The sequence below is a fragment of the Pristiophorus japonicus genome, chromosome 12 (genome assembly GCF_044704955.1).
Source record: "Pristiophorus japonicus isolate sPriJap1 chromosome 12, sPriJap1.hap1, whole genome shotgun sequence".
NCBI lineage: Eukaryota > Metazoa > Chordata > Chondrichthyes > Pristiophoridae > Pristiophorus > Pristiophorus japonicus.
Genome location: NC_091988.1, coordinates 68,206,756 through 68,227,265, shown reverse-complemented (window position 1 = coordinate 68,227,265; position 20,510 = coordinate 68,206,756). Strand labels below are relative to the sequence as shown.

Sequence of the window (20,510 nt, the reverse complement as noted above, 5' to 3'; positions counted from 1 at the left end):
GTCTATTCTAGCCAATTCACGTCTCATACCATCGAAGTTATCTTTCCTTAAGTTCAGGACCCTAGTCTCTGAATTAACTGTGTCACTCTCCATCTTAATGAAGAATTCTACCATATTATGGTCACTCTTCCCCAAGGGGCCTCGCACAACAAAATTGCTAATTAGTCGTTTCTCATTACACATCACCTAGTCTAGGATGGCCAGCCCTCTAGTTGGTTCCTCGACATATTGGTCCAGAAAACCATCCCTAATACACTCCAGGAAATTCTTCTCCGTATTGCTACCAGTTTGGTTAGCCCAATCTATACGTAGTTTAAAGTTGCCCATGATAACTGCTGTACCACGCATCCCTAATTTCTTATTTGATGCTGTCCCCTAACTCACTACTACTGTTTGGTGGTCTGTACACAACTCCCACTTGTGTTTTCTGTCCTTTGGTATTCCGCAGCTCCACCCATACAGATTCCACATCATCCAAGTGGAGCTGAGTCCATGATCAGATCAGCCATGACCTTATTAAATGGCAGAGCAGGCTCTAGGGCCCAAAAGGCGTACTCCTGCTCCTATTTCTTATGTTCTTATGCACTGCCGGAGGGGCAGTACTGAGATGAGATGTTAAACCGAGGCCCTGTCTGCTCTCTCAGGTGGACATAAAAGATCCCACGGCACTATTTCTAAGAAGATCAGGGGAGTTATCCCCGGAGTCCTGGGCCAATATGTATCCCTCAACCAACATTACTAAAACTGATAATCTGGTCATTATCTCATTACTGTTGTGGGAGCTTGCAGTGCGTAAATTGGCTGCTGTGTTTACCACATTACAACAGTGACTACACTTCAATGTGTACTTCAATGGCTGTAAAGTGCTTTGGGATGTCTTGAGGTGGTGAAAGACACTATAGAAATGCAAGTTCTTTCTGTCTTTATCATCTCTTTCATTGTCGGATTATGTGTTTTCCAGGTGGAAATGGCTGTCCCAGTGCCCCTGAAGCAGAAAGTGCTGAACTGGTTGGTGACCCAGAGTCTGTTCATGAAGATAAATCCGTGTTGACTCCGCTTGTTGTCACAAACGGTTGTGTTAAGGTTGCGGTTGTGGAACGTGAGACTTGGACCCGTCAGATGGACTTCATCATGTCCTGTGTGGGCTTTGCAGTGGGACTGGGCAACGTTTGGCGCTTTCCCTATCTGTGTTACAAAAATGGAGGTGGTGAGTATGATGCAGAAACTCGGGGCCCTACAATTCGATCACATTCCCAGGCCCAGTCCACAGGAATCACCCTCATTCATTGTCCCCACAACAGCCCAGTGCAGACAGGTGCTGCACAGTGCACAGTGTGCAATGGCCACCACACGTTAAGTAATCCACCCACAGGCATCTCCCACCCTTCAATATGCAGTTCGGCACCTGGAATATTAAGTCCTTCATTGAAATACCTGTGAACTCATCCCTTTTTGGCGTGGAAGCAAGTCATCTTTGATTCGAGGGACCGCCTAAGAAGAGAAGACTGGGATGTGCACAGACCCCTCACTGGGATGTACACAGACCCCTACTTTGATGTACACAGGCATCTCATTGGGATGTACACAGGCCCCTCGCTGGAATGTACACAGATCCCTCACTGGGATGTACACAGGCCCCTCACTGGGATGTACACAGGCTCCTCACTGGGATGTACACAGACCCCTCACTGGGATGTGCAAAGACCCCTCACTGGGATGTGCAAAGACCCCTCACTGGGATGTACACAGGCTCCTCACTGGGATGTACACAGGCTCCTCACTGGGATGTACACAGACCCCTCACTGGGATGTACACAGACCCCTCACTGGGATGTACACAGACCCCTCACTGGGATGTACTCAGAACCCTCACTGGGATGTACACAGGCTCCTCACTGGGATGTACACAGGCCCCTCACTGGGATGTACACAGACCCCTCACTGGGATGTACACAGACCCCTCACTGGGATGTACTCAGAACCCTCACTGGGATGTACACCGACCCCTCACTGGGATGTACTCAGAACCCTCACTGGGATGTACACAGGCCCCTCACTGGGATGTACACAGACCCCTCACTGGGATGTACTCAGAACCCTCACTGGGATGTACACAGGCTCCTCACTGGGATGTACACAGACTCCTTACTGGGATGTACACAGACTCCTTACTGGGACGTACACAGACCCCTCACTGGGATCTGCCCTAAAACTCCAGAACTGGCCTCAGTGCCCCTGACGGCCAATGATTGGTCTGCCTGACGTTTGCGTAGCCAGCTCCTGTTGGGGGATGGGTCAAAGGTCAAAGTTAGCTGCAATCACTCTCCTGCTGGTCAGATATCCTGCCCACACTTACACCCCGATTGTAAGCCCCACTCCGAACCCCCCCCCCCCCCCCCCCACTCTCCGGGCCTGGCGAGAATGGGGGCGGGGGGGGCAGATTTAAATTAGGAGGCAGAGTAATTATCTCCCACACTCCGGCCAACCGCCATTTTAAGCCCCGGGGTTCGGAAGGCGGGTGAGGCGCTGGTAAATGTTCCCCAGTCGCGGTCTGTTGCCATCAATTTGACCCGACGTGAATTAAACCCCAGACCACAGGACACTTGCCGAGGCTCGAATGGATCCCTGGCCAGAAGAGGCCATGTTTGTTCAGATCTTTATTGGTTTCCTGGTGGGCCAGGAGCAGGAGCTGGTTCTCCAGGACCCATAAGGGAATCTTGGGACTTCCCAACTCAAGTTTAGCTCCTTTTGCCGATCGCAGTTGCCTCCCTTCCCTCCCCAGATGAACATAGGAGCAAAAGGAGGCCATTCAGCCCCTCGAACCTGTTCCGCCATTCACTGAGATCATGGCTGATCTGCGACCTAGCTCCATAAACCCGCCTTTGGCCCATATCCCGTAATACCTTTGGTTAACAAAAGTTTATCAATCACTGATTTAAAATTAACAATTGACCCGGCAACAGTTGCTATTTGCAGAAGAGAGCCCCAAACTTCTACAGAAATGTTTCCTAATTTCACTCCTGAAAGGTCTGGCTCTAATTTTTAGACTATGCCCCCCAGTCCCAGAGTCCCCAATCAGTGGAATTACTGGATGAGAATAGAGCCAGATCCATCTAGCTCAACTTCTACCATCCTGGGAGTCACATGATCTGACGATAATGGAGTTGTTGACCAATCACAGTGATCAATCTCTATCAGTGAATCTACCACAGACCCAGACATAAGATGAGGAAAACCCCCGGTGGGAGAGCTTTGGGAACCAGAGATCCGAGTCCCCTGTTCCTCCCAAGGTCGCTGCACTCCCCACACGGCATGAAGAAAGACTTGCATTTCTATAGCGCCTTTCACAAACTCAGGATATCCCAAAGCGCTTTACAGCTCTGTGAATGTTTGTTGAGGGAGCTTTACTCTGTATCTAACCCGTGCTGTACCTGCCCTGGGAGTGTTTCATGGGACAGTGCAGAGGGAGCTTTACTCTGTATCTAACCCGTGCTGTACCTGCCCTGGGAGAGTTTGATGGGACAGTATAGACGTTGGGGTGATGATGTATACAGGTGCAGATGTTGGGGTACAGCTGGATGGACGTGGCCTGACCCAAACAACTGGACTCAACCTCCCCAATCTGTGGCTCATTCCCTCTGTCCGGTTATTCTGGTTGAAATTACTTTGTTTACCGGTATTTGTCCAGCCGTGGCAGCCTGTGTGGTGAAGGTGCTCCCACAGTGCTGTTAGGGAGGGAGTTCCAGGATTTTGACCCAGTGACAATGAAGGAACGGGCGATATATTTCCAAGTCAGAATGGTGTGTGACTTGGAAGGGAACGTGGAGGTGGTGGTGTTCCCATGCACCTGGTCCCCTTATCCTTCTAAGTGGTAGTGGTCACGGGTTTGGGAGGTGTTGTCGAAGAAGCTTTGGCGAGTTGCTGCAGTGCATCTTGTAGATGGTGCACAATGCAGCCACGGTGCGCCGGTGGTGGAGGGATGAATGTTTAAGGTGGTGGATGGAGTGTCAATCAAGCGGGCTATTTTGTCCTGGATGGTGTCGAGCTTCTTGAGTGTTGTTGGTCACTACCTGTGTATGCAAACAGAAACCAGCAAATAATGCCCCAAATCCCACACAACAACACATTTCCAAACCCCTTGGTCTCTTAATAAAGCCTAGATTCGGAGGTCATATTGGCAATTACATCAATCGATGGACCAGCTCACAGATCACAGGAAGGGGGGGAAGTCGCCCAAATATGGACCCCCAAACTGAACCTTAATCTTATTCGGCAAGAACTCATCTCATTGGGAGCTGATCCTGTCTCCAGTCACATGCCTTTAAAGTGATTGTTGAGGATAAAACTCTGTATCCAACTTGAGGGACCCTCACCAAGTTTGAGTGGGAGTGCAGTCTGCAACCTTATCATGGGTTCTACCTTGGAATGGGGTTCGGTTGTGCTGTGATTAGGTTACTAGACTAATAATCCTGCAGCCCTTGAATAATATCTCAGAGAATGTCAGTTTAAATTCCAGCAGGGCAGTTTGAGAAGTTGAATCCATTTTTAAAAATCTGGGAATGAAAATCTGGGGTCAGTAAAAGTAACCATGAAGCTGTCAGATTGTTGTAAAAACCCAACTGGTTCACTGATTGTAATGTATTTGCTTCATGGGTTCTTTGCTTAAGAATTTATAGCAACACATTGCTATTACGAACTAGTTGGTTTATTAGCAAAAGGTTTAACAATCACACTACACATTACTGGTTCATCCACCAGGCTCACAGCCACCTGCCTCATCGTGGATCCCCTGAACCCAACTGGCTGGGGTTTTATTGAGTCTTGTGAACATCACATGACTGGCTAAGCCACTCCCAACTCAACAGGTCTACAAACCTGTGAGCATACTCACAGATGCATACATTACACTGAAGTCTCTTTCGGGAAGGAAACCTGCCATCCTTACCCACTCTGGGCCTATAGGTGACTCCAGTCCCACACCAACATGGTTGATTCTTAATGCTCTAAAGGCACCTCGAGATGGACAATAAATGCCAGCCTTGCCAATGAATATATGAATATAAAGACAACAGGCAATATTCATGCACGAGATCTCGATAGTGTAAAAGCCCATTTTATATCATCAGTGGGAATAAAGATGGGTTGAGCTGCCAACTCACTTTACACTCCTGCACAAAGTCAAAACCGGTTGAAACGGTAACTGAGCACGAGCCAGTGCACGCACTGAACAAACTGTACCAGTATTGTTTGGGTTTCTTATCTCTGTATGTGTGGAGGTGGTGTAACGGAGCTGCTCCAACAAGGCTTTGGGCCGCTCAGATCTTCTCATCGTCTGCGGCCAAAATCCCACTCCCAGTCCACTGGCATCTCCGAAGGACGCAGAAAAATCTGCGTCTCTCCACAAACCCGATTGGAATTCGCTGCGTGTGGGCGCCATCATCAGCTGATTACACAGTTTAGTTAATCGGTCATTGTCTGTAACACCACTCAGCATTAAAACCTCCCGATCCTGCACATTGTTCGTTATCGGAACATCTCCACCCCACTCAAGTCAATCAATGGACTACATGCTCTTCATTTTAACCACTTTCCTCTCCCCAAAAGGCGCTGACTCTGGCTGGGGTCCAGTCCCACGTTCCATGCTCCCCTCCTGGGGGATCTCCCTGAGCGGGGGTCCAGTCCCACGTTCCATGCTCCTCTCCTGGGGGATCTCCCTGAGCGGGGGTCTAGTCCCACGTTCCATGCTCCTCTCCTGGGGGATCTCCCTGAGCGGGGGTCCAGTCCCACGTCCCCCCTCCTGGGGGATCTCCCTGAGCGGGGGTCAGTCCCAGGCCCCCTCCTGGGGGATCTCCCTGAGTAAGGGTCCAGTCCCAGGCCCCCTCCTGGGGGATCTCGGTGAGCTGGGGTCCAGTCCTATGGGCTCGCAACCCTCGCCTCATGATGCTGATTGAAGGATCCATAGGAGACAGGGTGAAGGGACTGTACCCCAGAGAGAGTCAGGGTCAGCAGGAAGGGGGTGAGGGACTGTACCCCAGAGAGAGTCGAGGTCCGCGGGAGAGGGGAGAAAATTATCGAGATAAAATAAAAGACCTTCCGCCTGTCCATTTCTAACATCTCGTCAGACACTAATTGTTTATCTGTTTGCAACCGCTAATACAATCTTCACTTCATTATTGCTATAATTTAACAGAGTCAGTCGTGGCTCAGTGGGTAGCACCCTCACCTCTGAGTCAGAAGGTTGTGGGTTCAAGTCCCAGTCCAGAGACTTGAGCACAAAAATCTAGGTCGACACTCCCAGTGCAGTACTGAGGAAGCGCCGCACTGTCGGAAGGGCAGTACTGAGGGAGTGCTGCGCTGTTGGAGGGGCAGTACTGAGGGAGCGCCGCACTGTGGGAGGGGCAGTACTGAGGGAGCGCTGCACTGTCGGAGGGGCAGTACTGAGGGAGCGCTGCACTGTCGGAGGGGCAGTACTGGGGGAGCGCCGCACTGTCGGAGGGGCAGTACTGAGGGAGCGCCGCACTGTCGGAGGGGCAGTACTGAGGGAGCGCTACATTGTCGGAGGTGCCGGCTTTCGTAAGAGACATTAAACCGAGGCCCCGTCTGCTCTCTCAGGTGGACATAAAAGATCCCATGGCAGTATTTCGAAGAAGAGCAGGGGAGTTATCTCTGGTGTCCTGGCCAATATTTATCCCTCAATCAACATCTCTAAAAAAAAATAGATTATCTGTACATTATCACATTTCTATTTGTGGGAGCTTGCTGTGCACAAATTGGCTGCTGCATTTCCCACATTACAATAGTGACTGCACTTCAAAAAGGACTGCATTGGCTGCAAAACACTTTGGGACGTCCGGTGGTCGTGAAAGGCGCTATATAAATACAAGTCTGTCTTTCAGTGTGTGGGAGCGTAATGTCCTCTGTACTCACTCACATTCCATCAATGTACAACAGGCTTCAGATATCAGCGCCTAATCCCTGCTGAGACAGTCAGTTTCTGTCTGTTTTGGTGACAAGCTCTCAGGGTTGCTACAACCAGGACCTGTTCAAACACACATTGTGCAATCACTTGATGTCATTGCTGTGCCCTCCAAGGGAGTGCTACCTGATATTTCAGTGTGGATTGCACATTGACTGCGTGCCTCTATCCGATGGGAGCATTCCCCACGGGGACCCCCCGATCTTCTGCCAGGGTTACGCCACAAATTCTATCCCTTTCATCTTCATCAATCTCAGCGGCATGATAATCAGATCATTAGATATGAACATAAGAACATAAGAAATTGGAGCAGGAGTAGGCCACCTGGCCCCTCGAGCCTGCTCCGCCATTCAATAAGATCATGACTGATCTGATCATGGACTCAGCTCCACTTCCCTGCCCGCTCCCCATAACCCTTTATTCCCTTATTCCCAAGACCTAGCTCTGTTAAGCCCGTGTGGTGGCTGGTGTGCAACGGCCGCCACACGTTAAAAAAATCCACACACCGGCATCTTCCACCCTTCACGATGTAGTTCAGGACCTGGATTATTAAGTCCTTCATTGAAACACCTGCGAACTCATCCTTTTTGGAGTGGAAGCAAATCGTCCTCGTTTCGAGGGACTGCCTATGATGATGATGATTCCCTTATCGCTCAAAATCTGTCTAAATCTGTTAAATATATTCAATGACCCAGCCTCCACAGCTCTCTGGGGCAGAGAATTCCATAAATTTACAACCCTCTGAGAGAAGAAATTCCTCCTCATCTCAGTTTTAAATGGGCGGCCCCTTATTCTGAGACTATGTCCCCTAGTTTAGTTTCCCCTATGAGTGGAAATATCCTCTCTGCATCCACCTTGTCGAGCCCCCTCATTATCTGATATGTTTCAATAAGATTAGCTCTCATTCTTCTGAACTCCAATGAATATAGGCCCAACCTACTCAACCTTTCTTCATAAGTCAACCCCCTCATCTCTGGAATCAACCGAGTGAACCTTCTCTGAACAGCCTCCAATGCAAGTATATCCTTCTTAAATATGGAGACCAAAACTGTACGCAGTACTCTCGGTGTGGCCTCACCAATACCCTGTAAAGTTGTAGCAAGACTTCATTCCATTTGCCTTCCTGATTACTTGCTGTATCTGCATACTAACTTTTTGTGTTTAATATACAAGAACCCCCAGGTCCCTCTGTACTGCAGCACTTTGCAATTTTTCTCCATTTTAATTATAATTTGCTTTTCTATTATTTCTGCCAAAGTGGATAACCTCACATTTTCCCACATTATACTCCATCTGCCCAATTTTTGCCCACTCACTTAGCCTGTCTATGTCCCTTTGCAGACTTTTTGTGTCCTCACAATTTGCTTTCCCATCCATCTTTGTATAAATGGGTCCCTTTCAGAATGGCAGGCAGTGACTAGTGGGGTACCGCAAGGTTCAGTGCTGGGACCCCAGCTATTTACAATATATATTAATGATTTAGACGAAGGAATTGAATGTAATATCTCTAAGTTTGCAGATGACGCTAAGCTGGATGGCAGTGTGAGCTGTGAGGAGGATGATAAGAGGCTGCAGGGTGACTTGGATAGGTTAGGTGACTGGGCAAATGCATGGCAGATGCAGTATAATGTGGATAAATGTGAGGTTATCCACTTTTGTGGCAAAAACAGGAAGGCAGACTATTATCTGAATGGTGACAGATTATTAAAAGGGGAGGTGCAACAAGACCTGGGTGTCATGGTACATCAGTCATTGAAGGTTGGCATGCAGGTGCAGCAGGTGGTGAAGAAGGCAAATGGTATGTTGGCCTTCATAGCTAGAGGATTTGAGCATAGGAGCAGGGAGGTCTTACCGCAGTTGTACAAGGCCTCACCTGGTGAGGCCTCACCTGGAATATTGTGTTCAGTTTTGGTTTCCCAATCTGAGGAAGGACGTTCTTGCTATTGAGGGAGTGCAGCGAAGGTTCACCAGACTGATTCCTGGGATGGCAGGACTGACATATGAAGAAAGACTGGATCGATTAGGCTTATATTCACTGGAAGTTAGAAGAGTGAAAGGGGATCTCATAGAAGCATATAAAATTCTGCCAGGATTGGACAGGTTAGATGCAGGAATAATGTTCCCGATGTTGGGGAAGTCCAGAACCAGGGGTCACAGTCTAAGGATAAGGGGTAAGCCATCTAGGAACGAAATGAGGAGAAACTTTTTCACCCAGAGAATTATTAACCTGTGGAATTCTCTACCACAGAAAGATCTTGAGTCCAGTTCGTTGGATATATTCAAAAGGGAGTTAGATGTGGCCCTTACGGTTAAAGGGATCGGGGGTATGGAGAGAAGGCAGGAGTGGGGTACTGAAGTTGCATGATCAGCGATGATCATATTGAATGGTGATGCATGCTCGAAGGGCTGAATGGCCTGCTCCTGCACCTATTTTCTATGTTTCTATGTTTCTATCAGCAAACTTGGCTGCATTACATTCGGTCCCTTCATTCAAGTCACTAATATAGATTGTAAATAGTTGAGGCCCCTGCACCGATCCCTGCGGCACCCCACTAGTTACTGCTTGCCAACCGGAAAATAACCCATTTATCCTGACTCTCTGTTTTCTGTTAGTTAGCCAATCCGATATCCATGCTAATATATTACCCCCAACCCCATGAACTTTCATCTTGTGCACCTTATCGAATGCCTTTTGGAAATCCAAATACACCACATCCACTGGTTCCCCCTTATCCACCCTGCTCGTTACATCCTCAAAGAACTCCAGCAAATTTGTCAAACATGATTTCCCTTTCATAAAACCATGCTGACTCTGCTTGATTGAATTATGCTTTTCCAAATGTCCCGCTACTGCTTCCTTAATAATGGACTCCAGCATTTTTCCAAAGACAGATGTTAGGCTAACTGGTCTATAGATTCCTGCTTTTTTGTCTGCCCCCTTTTTTTTAAAAAGGGGCATTACATTTGCGAGTTTCCAATCTGCTGGGACCTCCCCAGAATCCAGGGAATTTTGATAGATTACAACCAATGCATCCATTATCTCTGCAGCCACTTCTTTTAAGACCCTAGGATGTAAGCCATCTGGTCCAGGGGACTTGTCCGCCTTTAGTCCCATTATTTTACCGAGTGCTACTTCATTAGTGATAGTGATTGTATTAAGTTCTTCCCTCCCTATAGCCCCTTGATTATTCACTATTGGGATGTTTTTAGTGTCTTCTACCATGAAGACCGATACAAAATATTTGCTCAACATCTCTGCCACTTCCCTGTTCTCCATTATTAATTCCCCAGTCTCATTCTCTAGGGGACCAACATTTACTTTAGCCACTCTTTTCCTTTTTATGTACCTGTAGAAACTCTTACTATCTGTTTTTATATTTCGTGCTAGTTTACTTTCATCATCTATCTTCCCTCTCTTTATCATTTTTTTTAGTTGTTCTTTGTTGGCTTTTAAAAGTTTCCCAATCTTCTGCCCTCCCTCTGGCCACATTGTAAGCCCTTGTTTTCAATTTGATACCATCCCTTATTTCCTTAGTTAGCCACGGATGGTTATCCCTTCTCTTACAGTCTTTCCTTCTCATTGGGATATATATTTGTTGAGAGTTATGAAATGTCTCCTTAAATTTCTACCACTGCTCATCAATTGCCCCACACTTTAATCTATTTTCCCAGTCCACTTTAGCCAACTCTGCCCTCATATGATTCTAACCCAATGACCCCTCGCTTCCAGCGGCACTGGGGTCTGGTTCTGGGTCCTCTTCTGCTCCAGCAGATGCAGACACTTGTTGGGGTACAGTTCCACAACCCGGTTTTCCTCATTCCTGACATCACCCCTGAACGGCCTGGCTCTAATTCTAAGGTTATGCCCCCTTATTCTGGACTCTCCCCACCAGGGGAAATAGTTTCTCTTTATCCACCCTATTGAGTCCTATATTCATCTTAAACACCTCGGTTAGATCACCCCTTAATCTTCTAAACTCAGGGGAATACAAGCCCAGTCTGTGCAACCTGTCCTCGTAATTTAACTCTTTTATCCCCGGTATCATTCTGGTGAATCTGCTCCCCCCCGAGGCCGATATGTCCTCCCTGAGGGGCGGGGCCCAGGACTGAACCCATTTACTGCAGATGGGGTCTGAGCAGAGCTTTATAGAATAGTAACCTGGAGCAGAGACACCCGGGAACCCAGGTTTAAATCCAGCACAGGCTGAAGACCAAAAATTCTCCTCAGATGGTCCATGATGGAAGGAGTTTGGCCAGCGTTCATCGATCCGCACGGGAATACAAGCCCGGAAGCCCGGCCTGTGCTCTCTGCACTGCGGTGCATTAATGCTTTTTCACTATAGTTCACTATAACTTTGAAGGTGAGATCACCAAAAACAACGGCTTGCATTTATATAGCGTCTTAAAGGTAGTAAAGCATTTCAAAGTACATCACAGGTCACAACTGACACCACATAAGGAGATGTTAGGGACAGGTGACCATAAGCTCGGTCAAAGAGGTCGGTTTTAAGGAGCGTCTTAAAGGAGGAGAGAGAAGCGGAGAGGTTTAGGCTTCATGAGTCAAGGTAGAGGCGGACCCTGAAGTGCCGGAGAACATGAGTTGCCTGAACATTTGGTGTGGTGGGTGGGAGGGAGCTGGGAGCCCTCAGCTCTGCTTTAATTGAGCTCCCAGTGGCCTGATGTCAGTGTAATCCCCATCAGGTGCAGTGCTCGTGACAGTTGTCAGTTGTGACGTGCACTGAGCTCGATAAATCTCTTGGGCGGCTAATCTCCCCAAACAGCTTAGTGCGTAGCGATGTGTGCACACCCCCACCGACACCCGACTGCTCAATCAGCACCCGCACGCTTCTCCATTGGTTAAAGGCCATGCGCAGCACCCAGAGAGGATTCTGTACTTCAAGTCCCAGGGCAGGTCCAGCATGGGTTAGATACAGAGTAAAGCTCACTCTACACTGTCCCATCAAACAACGTAACTGCAATCTGGAAGCAGAGCCATCGTGCCTCATGGGGAGAGATTGACGGGCCGTGTCAGACTCTGGATGGAAGGACGACGATTGACTCTCTGTCCCGAGTCTCGGGTTGCCATGGATGAGTGCGGGATCAGCTTACACAGTGCCGGCCACATCCTCCATATGATCGCCTCCGCGCACGTTTATCAGGTATCTGCGGCTGTGCAAGTCCAGAAGAAAGTTACTGATTGTTAGACTTTTGATGGGACGTTAAACCAAGGCTCCCCTCTCTGATGGATTTACTCTTTCGAAGGAGAGCAGGGGAGTTCTCCCCGTTGTCTTGGGACCAATATATATCCTTCAACCATCATCACTAAAATTAGTCCTTTATCTCATTGCTGATTGTGGGAGCTTGCTGTCAGCAGATTGGCTGCTGCGTTTCCTACATTACAATAGTGACTGCACTTCAAAAGTGAAAGAAAGAAATGACTTGCATTGATAGAGCGCCTTCCAGCACTTCAGGACGCCTCAAAGCGCTTTACAGTCAATGAAGTACTTTTTGGAGTGTAGTCACTGTTGTAATGTCGGAAACACGGCAGCCAATTTATAGACAGCAAGATCCCACGAACAGTGGTGTTGGTTGAGGGATAAATATTGGCCCCAGGACACCGGGGATAACTCTCCTGCTCTTCTTCGAAATAGTACAATGGGATCTTTTACGACCACCTGAGAGAGTAGACAGGGCCTCGGTTTAACATTTCATCTGAAAGACGGCAACTCCGACAGTGCAGCACTCCCTCAGTACCGCTCCTCCGACAGTGCGGCACTCCCTCAGTACTGCCCCTCCGACAGTGCAGCGCTCCCTCAGTACTCCCCGTCCGACAGTGCGGCGCTCCCTCAATACTGCCCCTCCAACAGTGCGGCGCTCCCTCAGTACTGCCTCTCTGACAGTGCAGCACTCCCTCAGTACTGCCCTCCAACAGTGCAGCGTGCCCTCAGTACTGCCCCTCTGACAGTGCAGCGCTCCCTCAGTACTGCCCCTCCAACAGTGCAGCGTGCCCTCAGTACTGCCCCTCTGACAGTGCAGCGTGCCCTCAGTACTGCCCCTCCATCAGTGCGACGCTTCCTCAGTACTCCCCGTCCGACAGTGCAGCGCTCCCTCAGTACTGCCCCTCCGACAGTGCGGCGCTCCCTCAGTGCTGTCCCTCCGACAGTGCGGCGCTCCCTCAGTACTGCCCCTCTGACAGTGCGGCGCTCCCTCAATACTGCCCCTCCAACAGTGCGGCGCTCCCTCAGTACTGCCTCTCTGACAGTGCAGCACTCCCTCAGTACTGCCCTCCAACAGTGCAGCGTGCCCTCAGTACTGCCCCTCCATCAGTGCGACGCTTCCTCAGTACTCCCCGTCCGACAGTGCAGCGCTCCCTCAGTACTGCCCCTCCGACAGTGCGGCGCTCCCTCAGTACTGCCCCTCCGACAGTGCGGCGCTCCCTCAGTGCTGTCCCTCCGACAGTGCGGTGCTCCCTCAGTACTGCCCCTCTGACAGTGCAGTGCTCCCTCAGTACCGCCCCTCCGACAGTGCCACACTCCCTCAGTACTGGCACTGGGAATGTCGGCCTGGATTGTATGTTTAGGTGTGGTGTTCAAACCTTGTGATATATGTCTCATGTTTTAAAGAATTGGCATCAAATGAGACGGCAGTAGTGAAGCTGTTAACCGTTGAGGGATTGCATTGGCTGTTCAGAGACACTCAGTCATTGATGACGGGGTCGGGAACAGGCTGCAGGCAGAATCTTCTCCAGATTATTGCTTTAAATTTAGATTTCCAGATCAACGGAAAGGATGAGTGACGCAGGCTCCTCCCTGGGCTCAGGCTGCTCATACTAAAGTCCCGCAGGAACCCCAGCCAGCTCTCCATTCACAGCAGCATCCCCGAGCCCGGCTTCTGTTGCTGGACGATTTTGGATTATAACTGAAGATAAATCCGCTGAGACGATTATTTGTAGACTTAGCAAGTGAAAAATCAAATGAACGGAGAGGATTTAATGGAAATTAACATTTTCCCCTCAAATATTGGGCAGTACAGAGGTTAACCCTTCGCAGGCTGGGCTCGGGCTGTGCATTAAGCCGAGTGTTGGTGCTGTGCCAGGCACGGCAGTGGAGTGCGGCAGAGGGTGATGTAGTGGGTTAGACCCCGGCCCATCACCTCTTGGCACCAGAACTGCCCCGAGATACTGCCATCATCGCCACTCCAGCATAGAAGCTCATAGAGGTTTTAATCCAGACTTTTAAAAATGAGAAATGGTTCTGAGAGAGTGAATAAGGAAAGATAATTTAATTTGGTTGGACTCGGGGGTCATTAATTTAAAATGATCCGATCAAGAGAGACAGAAGTGAAAGGTTAGGAGAAAATTCTTTACACAGAATTATTTGAACACGGAAAGATTTACCACAAGGAGTGGTTGTGGCCGGGACCATTGTTTCTTTTAATGGCCGATTGGAGAAATATTTGAAACAGAGGAAGATACGGGGTTATGAGGAGAGAGCGGGGCAGTGGGATTAGTTTGGGATTGATACGGGGTTATGAGGAGAGAGCGGGGCAGTGGGATTAGTTTGGGATTGATACAGCGCTATGGGGACAGAGCAGGGCAGTGGGATTAGTTTGGGATTGATATGGGGCTATGGGGACAGAGCAGGGCAGTGGGATTAGTTTGGGATTGATACAGGGCTATGGGGAGAGAGCAGGGCAGTGAGATTAATTTGGGATTCATGCAAGTCTTTCTTTCTATGACATGTAGCCAGAGTTGGCACCCTTTAACAGCACTGGATTCAGCACTGAGTATCAGCCTGGATTCTCTGCTCAATCTCTGTGGGGCTTGAACCCAGGACCCTGTGGCTGAGTGGTGTCATGCTGCCCACTGCATGCTGGTGTAGCAGAACGAGGGCCTGTGATACAGCGAGACCTCTCTGACAGTGAAGGTTAGCGAGGGCCTGTGATACAGCGAGACCTCTCTGACAGTGAAGGTTAGCGAGGGCTTGTGATACAGCGAGACCTCTCTGACAGTGAAGGTTAGCGAGGACTTGTGATACAGCGAGACCTCTCTGACAGTGAAGGTTAGCGAGGGCCTGTGATACAGCGAGACCCCTCTGACAGTGAAGGTTAGCGAGGGCTTGTGATACAGCGAGACCCCTCTGACAGTGAAGGTTAGCGAGGGCTTGTGATACAGCGAGACCCCTCTGACAGTGAAGGTTAGCGAGGGCTTGTGATACAGCGAGACCCCTCTGACAGTGAAGGTTAGCGAGGGCTTGTGATACAGCGAGACCTCTCTGACAGTGAAGGTTAGCGAGGGCTTGTGATACAGCGAGACCCCTCTGACAGTGAAGGTTAGCGAGGGCCTGTGATACAGCGAGACCCCTCTGACAGTGAAGGTTAGCGAGGGCCTGTGAAGGTTAGCGAGGGCCTGTGGCTGCAAGCTGAGCGCTGATCGCCCTAGCCTCCTGCACCTTTGTGAGCGGACACAAAGCAGCATTCATCAAACAGCGTCCATGACTTCAGTCAGCTAATTGACCAATTTAATTGGGCAATGCTTAGCATATGAATGGATAAATAGCTTCAGACAGCTTTCCCACGAAATTAAACCTTTTAACCCACAAAAATATTAAATATTTTATCATTAATCATTGAATCGATTTTATAAATAAAAAAAACAACCAATATTTTAACGTGACAATGCAGCACTGTGTTGAAGCTGTGTGGGGAGATTTAACCCAATGGGACGCAGTTAATGGCAAAAGGCCTCTGGGCCTCTGCCGATCTCAGCCTTTTGTTGGATGGCGATGTTGCTAATGAGGATGAGGTGTGTGATGGACCAGCGCACGCTCTAACCCACACCTTGGTTCAACATGTCCTGCTGCTGGAATCTGTCACATCACAGCCACTGCTGTGATGCCCCTCAGCTTCCTGGGGCTTTATTCAACTGGCCTCTTTCCCACTGGATCGAGGCCAGATGGGGACAGCCAAGCATGCTTGCCTTGTCCCGCTGTTCGATGGCCGCTAATCGCTCACGTCCCAAAATAACACTGAATGTTGAGGGAGAAAATCAAACACCACTGGGCCCAGCGGCATTTTCCTCGACTTCTGCTGCATCGGTTCTAACAGGCAGTCGACTTTGTGAAATTCAAACATTTGATTCTTTTTTTCATCCTCAAACTAAGCAGCCACAGAACACAAACATCCTCAAAGGTTGCTGGCCCCACTACTCAGCTGCAGCCGTTCATCCCGCGTACAAAGGCCCGTCACTTCCAACAGCCCAGGATAAATATGGCAAGGGAAAATATCGACAGGCACTGAACCTCCAATGTTGACTCTCACAGAGGCATTGGGTCATACAGAAGGACACCATTCAGCCCATCGAGCCTGTGCCAGCTCTGTGACAGAGCGATCCAATCAGTCCAACTCCCCTTGCTCTTTCCCCACAGCTCCATCAGGTCTATATCCAATTCACTTTTGTCAGCTTGGCTCAGTGCGTAGCAGTCTTGCCTCTGAGTCAGTGCACAGTGCCAGGCACTTGTTAACCTCCAGTGAAAGGGAAGGAGTATGTGTTGTTGGAAATGGCTCCTTCGGATGAGCTGTCGGGGGTGACATCAGTTCATGTCAGCAGCATGAAACAAAATTGTTGAGCTGAACTAGACCTCCCACTTTATAAAACACAGGGGCGATCACACTCAGAATACTGGGTACAGCTCTGGCTGTCACAGTACAGAACCTAATAAAGGTCTTTAAAATTATGAAAGATTTTGAAAGAATGGATACAGAGAATATTTCCACTTGTGAGGAAGAGCATAACTAGAGGCCATCAATATAAGATAGTCACCAAGTAATCCAATAGGGAATTCAGAAGAAACTTCTTTACGCAGAAAGTAGTGAGAATGTGAAACTCGCTACCACAGGGAGTGGTCGATGTGAATAGTATCGATGTATTTAAGGGGAGGCTAGACAAGCATATGAGGGGGTGGAGGGTTATGCTGATAGATTTAGATGAGGAAAGATGGGAGGAGGCTCGAGTGGAGCATAAACACCGGCATGGACTGGTTGGGCCGAATGGCCTGTTTCTGTGCCGTATATCCTGGGTAATCCTGTGTAAAGGATACTGCAGCTATTGAAGGGATACAGAAGAGAGCAGCGAGAATGATTGAGGGGACAGAGGGATTGGATTACGAGGAGCGATTATGTAAACTGGACAAGTGCTCAGCGGAAAAGAGAAGGTTGAGTGGTGATACGATTACTGTTGTCAGGGTTCCGTAAGGATAGAAAATCTCCATGGTGACCAGCTGTCCCACCGTGTCCCGTACAGTAGCACCAGAGGACACGGCCTGCGCTCAAAGGGGCAAATTCAAAACGAACATTTGGGGACACAGTTAGTAATGTGAGCCGTGCTGTGTGGGGAGTGCAGTGAGCTTGGGAGTTGGACCTCTGCTTCCCAAAGCTCTCCCCCACTGGAGGTTTTCCTCACCTCGTATCTGGCTCTGTAGTAGACTCACTGATAGAGAATCAATGCTATGCTTAGGGTAGACGTAGGGAAGATGTTTCCACTTGTAGAGGAGACCATCAATATAAGAGAGTCACTAATAAATCCAATCAGGAATCCAGGAGAATGTAGAACTCGCTACCACAGGGAGCGGTTGAGGTGAATAGCATAGTCATCAATCATAGGCAATCTCTCGAAATCGAGGAAGACCTGCTTCCACTCTAAAAGCGAGTTCTCAGGTGGCTGTACAGTCCAATGAGGGAATTACAATGTCCGTCACAGGTGGGACAGACAGTGGTTAAAGGAAAGGGTGGGTGGGGAGCCTGGTTTGCCGCACGCTCCTTCCACTGCCTGCGCTTGCTTTCTGCATGCTCTCGGCAACGAGACTCGAGGTGTTCAGCGCTCTCCCTGATGCTCTTCCTCCACTTAGGGCGGTCTGGCCAGGGATTCCCAGGTGTCGGTGGGGATGTTGCGCTTTATCAAGGAGGCTTTGAGGGTGTCCTTGAAACCTTTCCTCTGCCTGCCGTGTAGGAGTTCCAAGTAGAGCGCTTGTTTTGGGAGTCTCGTGTCGGGCATGCGGATGATGTGGCCCACCCAGCAGAGCTGGTCGAGTGTGGTCAGTGCTTCGATGCTGGGGATGTTGGCCTGATCGAGAACACTGACATTGGTGCGTCTATCCTCCCAGGGGATTTGTAGGATCTTGTCGAGGCAGCGCTGGTGGTATTTCTCCAGCGCTTTGAAGTGTCTGCTGTATATGGTCCACGTCTCTGATCCATATAGGAGGTTGAGGTGAATAGCATAGATGCATTTAAGGGAAGGCTAGATAAACACATGAGGGAGAGAGGAAGTCTTTCTGCAATTATATCGGGCACTGGTGAGACTACACCTGGAGTACTGTGCACAGTTTTGGTCTCCTTACCTTGGAGGCAGTGCAACGAAGGTTCACTAGACTGATTTCTGGGATAAGAGGGCTGACCTATGAGGAGAGATTGAATAGATTGGGCCTATACTCTCTGGAGTTTAGAAGAATGAGAGGTGATCTCATTTAAACATATAAGATTCTGAGGGGTATTGATGGTAGATGCTGAGAGGATGTTTCCCCCCGGCTGGAGAGTCTAGAACCAGGGGTCACAGTCTCAGGATAAGGGGTCCACCTTTTGTGCACCCATGTACCTCCTGCGTGGGATGAGATAATGAGGTGCCTGTCATTTGTAAAACCAGCCACAAACTTTGCAACTCTACAAACCTCTAAACATCTGTGGTGAGCGCGCAAAGGCTGTGATTGAAAATGGGCTCAGATCTGTGCAACCTACAAAGCTACAACTGAAAGAATGACTCAGCGTTCTATCTGCTCCTTATGTCGTTGCAGGCGTCTTCCTTATCCCTTATTTGCTGATTGTTTTGGTGGGAGGAATTCCTGTTTTTTTCTTAGAGATTGCACTGGGGCAGTTCATGAAACAGGGCGGCATCGGTGCCTGGAACATTGTGCCCCTCTTCAAAGGTGAGAAACAAGTTGGATCAAAAGGTGTCTTTTATTTCATTCAAGTGTTAATTTGTGTGAATGGGAGAGAAGGAGAGATAGACAGAAAGGGAGAGGCAGACGGAGGGAGATAGAGAGATAGACAAAAAGGGAGGCAGACAGAGGGAGGGGGAGATAGATAGAAATGGGCAGAGAGGGGGAGATAGAGAGATAGACAGAAATGGAGAGGCAGACAGAGGGAGGGGTAGATAGAGTCAGAAAGGGGGAGGCAGAGAGGGAGATAGAGAGATAGACAGAAAGGGAGAGGCAGCGCGAGGGAGATAGAGAGACAGAGAGAAAGAGATAGAGAGATAGACAGAAAGGGAGAGGCAGATAGAGGGAGATAGAAAGACAGAGAAAAGGAGAGGCAGAGAGAGGGAGATAGAGAGATGGACAGAAACGGGGAGGCAGAGAGAAGGAGAGAGACAGAGAGAAGGAGATAGAGAGATAGACGAAATAGAGAGGCAGAGAGAAGGAGATTGAAAGATAGAGAGAGGGAGAGGCAGAGGGAGGGAGAGGGAGAGACAAACAAAAAGAAACAGGAAGTGAGAGAGGGAGATAGAAATGGAGAGACAAGGAGAGGAGGATAGAGACAGACAGATATAAAGAGAGAGAGAAAGAATTGTTGTATGTTCCCATTCTTTCAACCCCATCCCTAAATTAATCTCCATCTACTTCCTCATCACTTTGCGTCCAATCATTTCTCCTCGCTCTGTGGAACGTTTGCAATGTCTTTCTCATGTGAGAAATGCAAATAAATGCAACTTGTCACTGTTTGTGTTTCCGTGTGTTAAGGTGTGGTTTGTGTGTCCGTGTGTTAAGGTGTGGTTTGTGTGTCCATGTGTTAAGGTGTGGTTTGTGTGTCCGTGTGTTAAGGTGTGGTTTGTGTGTCCATGTGTTAAGGTGCGGTTTGTGTGTCCATGTGTTCATGTGTGGTTTGTGTGCCCGTGTGTTAACGTGTGGTTTGTATGTCCGTGTGCTAAGGTGTGGTTTGTATGTCCGTGTGTTAATGTGTGGTTTGTGTGTCCGCATGTTAAAGTGTGGTTTGTGTGTCCGTGTGTTAAGGTATGGTTTGTGTATCCGTGTGTTCAGGTGTGGTTTGTGTGTCCGTGTGTTAAGGTGTGGTTTGCGTGTCCGTGTATTAAGGTGTGGTTTGCGTGTCCGTGTGTTAAGGTGTGGTCTGCGTGTCCATGTGTTAAGTTGTGGTTTGTGTGTCCGTGTGTTAAGGTGTGGTTTGTGTGTCCGTGTGTTAAGGTGTGGTTTGCGTGTCCGTGTGTTAAGGTGTGGTTTGCGTGTCCGTGTGTTAAGGTGTGGTTTGTGTGTCCGTGTGTTAAGGTGTGGTTTGTGTGTCCGTGTGTTAAGTTGTGGTCTGTGTGTCCGTGTGTTAAGGTGTGGTTTGCGTGTCAGTGTGTTAAGTTGTGGTTTTTGTGTCCGTGTGTTAAGGTGTGGTTTGTGTGTCCGTTGTAAAGTTGTGGTTTGTGTGTCCGTGTGTTAATGTGTGGTTTGTATGTCCGTGTGTTAATTTGTGGTTTGTGTGTCCG

At 48.9% G+C, this 20,510-nt stretch overlaps 1 protein-coding gene across 4 annotated transcripts in view; it reads left to right on the top strand.

Annotated features, from left to right (window-relative positions):
* The window catches only part of LOC139277314 (sodium- and chloride-dependent creatine transporter 1-like), a 480,248-nt gene that overhangs the window by 210,221 nt on the left and 249,517 nt on the right, over positions 1-20,510 (top strand). For 3 of the 4 annotated variants that reach the window (XR_011596068.1, XM_070895614.1, XM_070895615.1), the window contains exons 2-3: positions 962-1,207; positions 18,820-18,951. Coding sequence is in view for 3 of the 4 variants with exons in the window: in XM_070895614.1 (XP_070751715.1) it covers positions 962-1,207; positions 18,820-18,951 (378 nt within the window). In the remaining variant the exon portion in view is untranslated. The remainder of the gene's footprint in view (positions 1-961; positions 1,208-18,819; positions 18,952-20,510) is intronic. The other variant, XM_070895616.1, reaches the window with a different exon arrangement.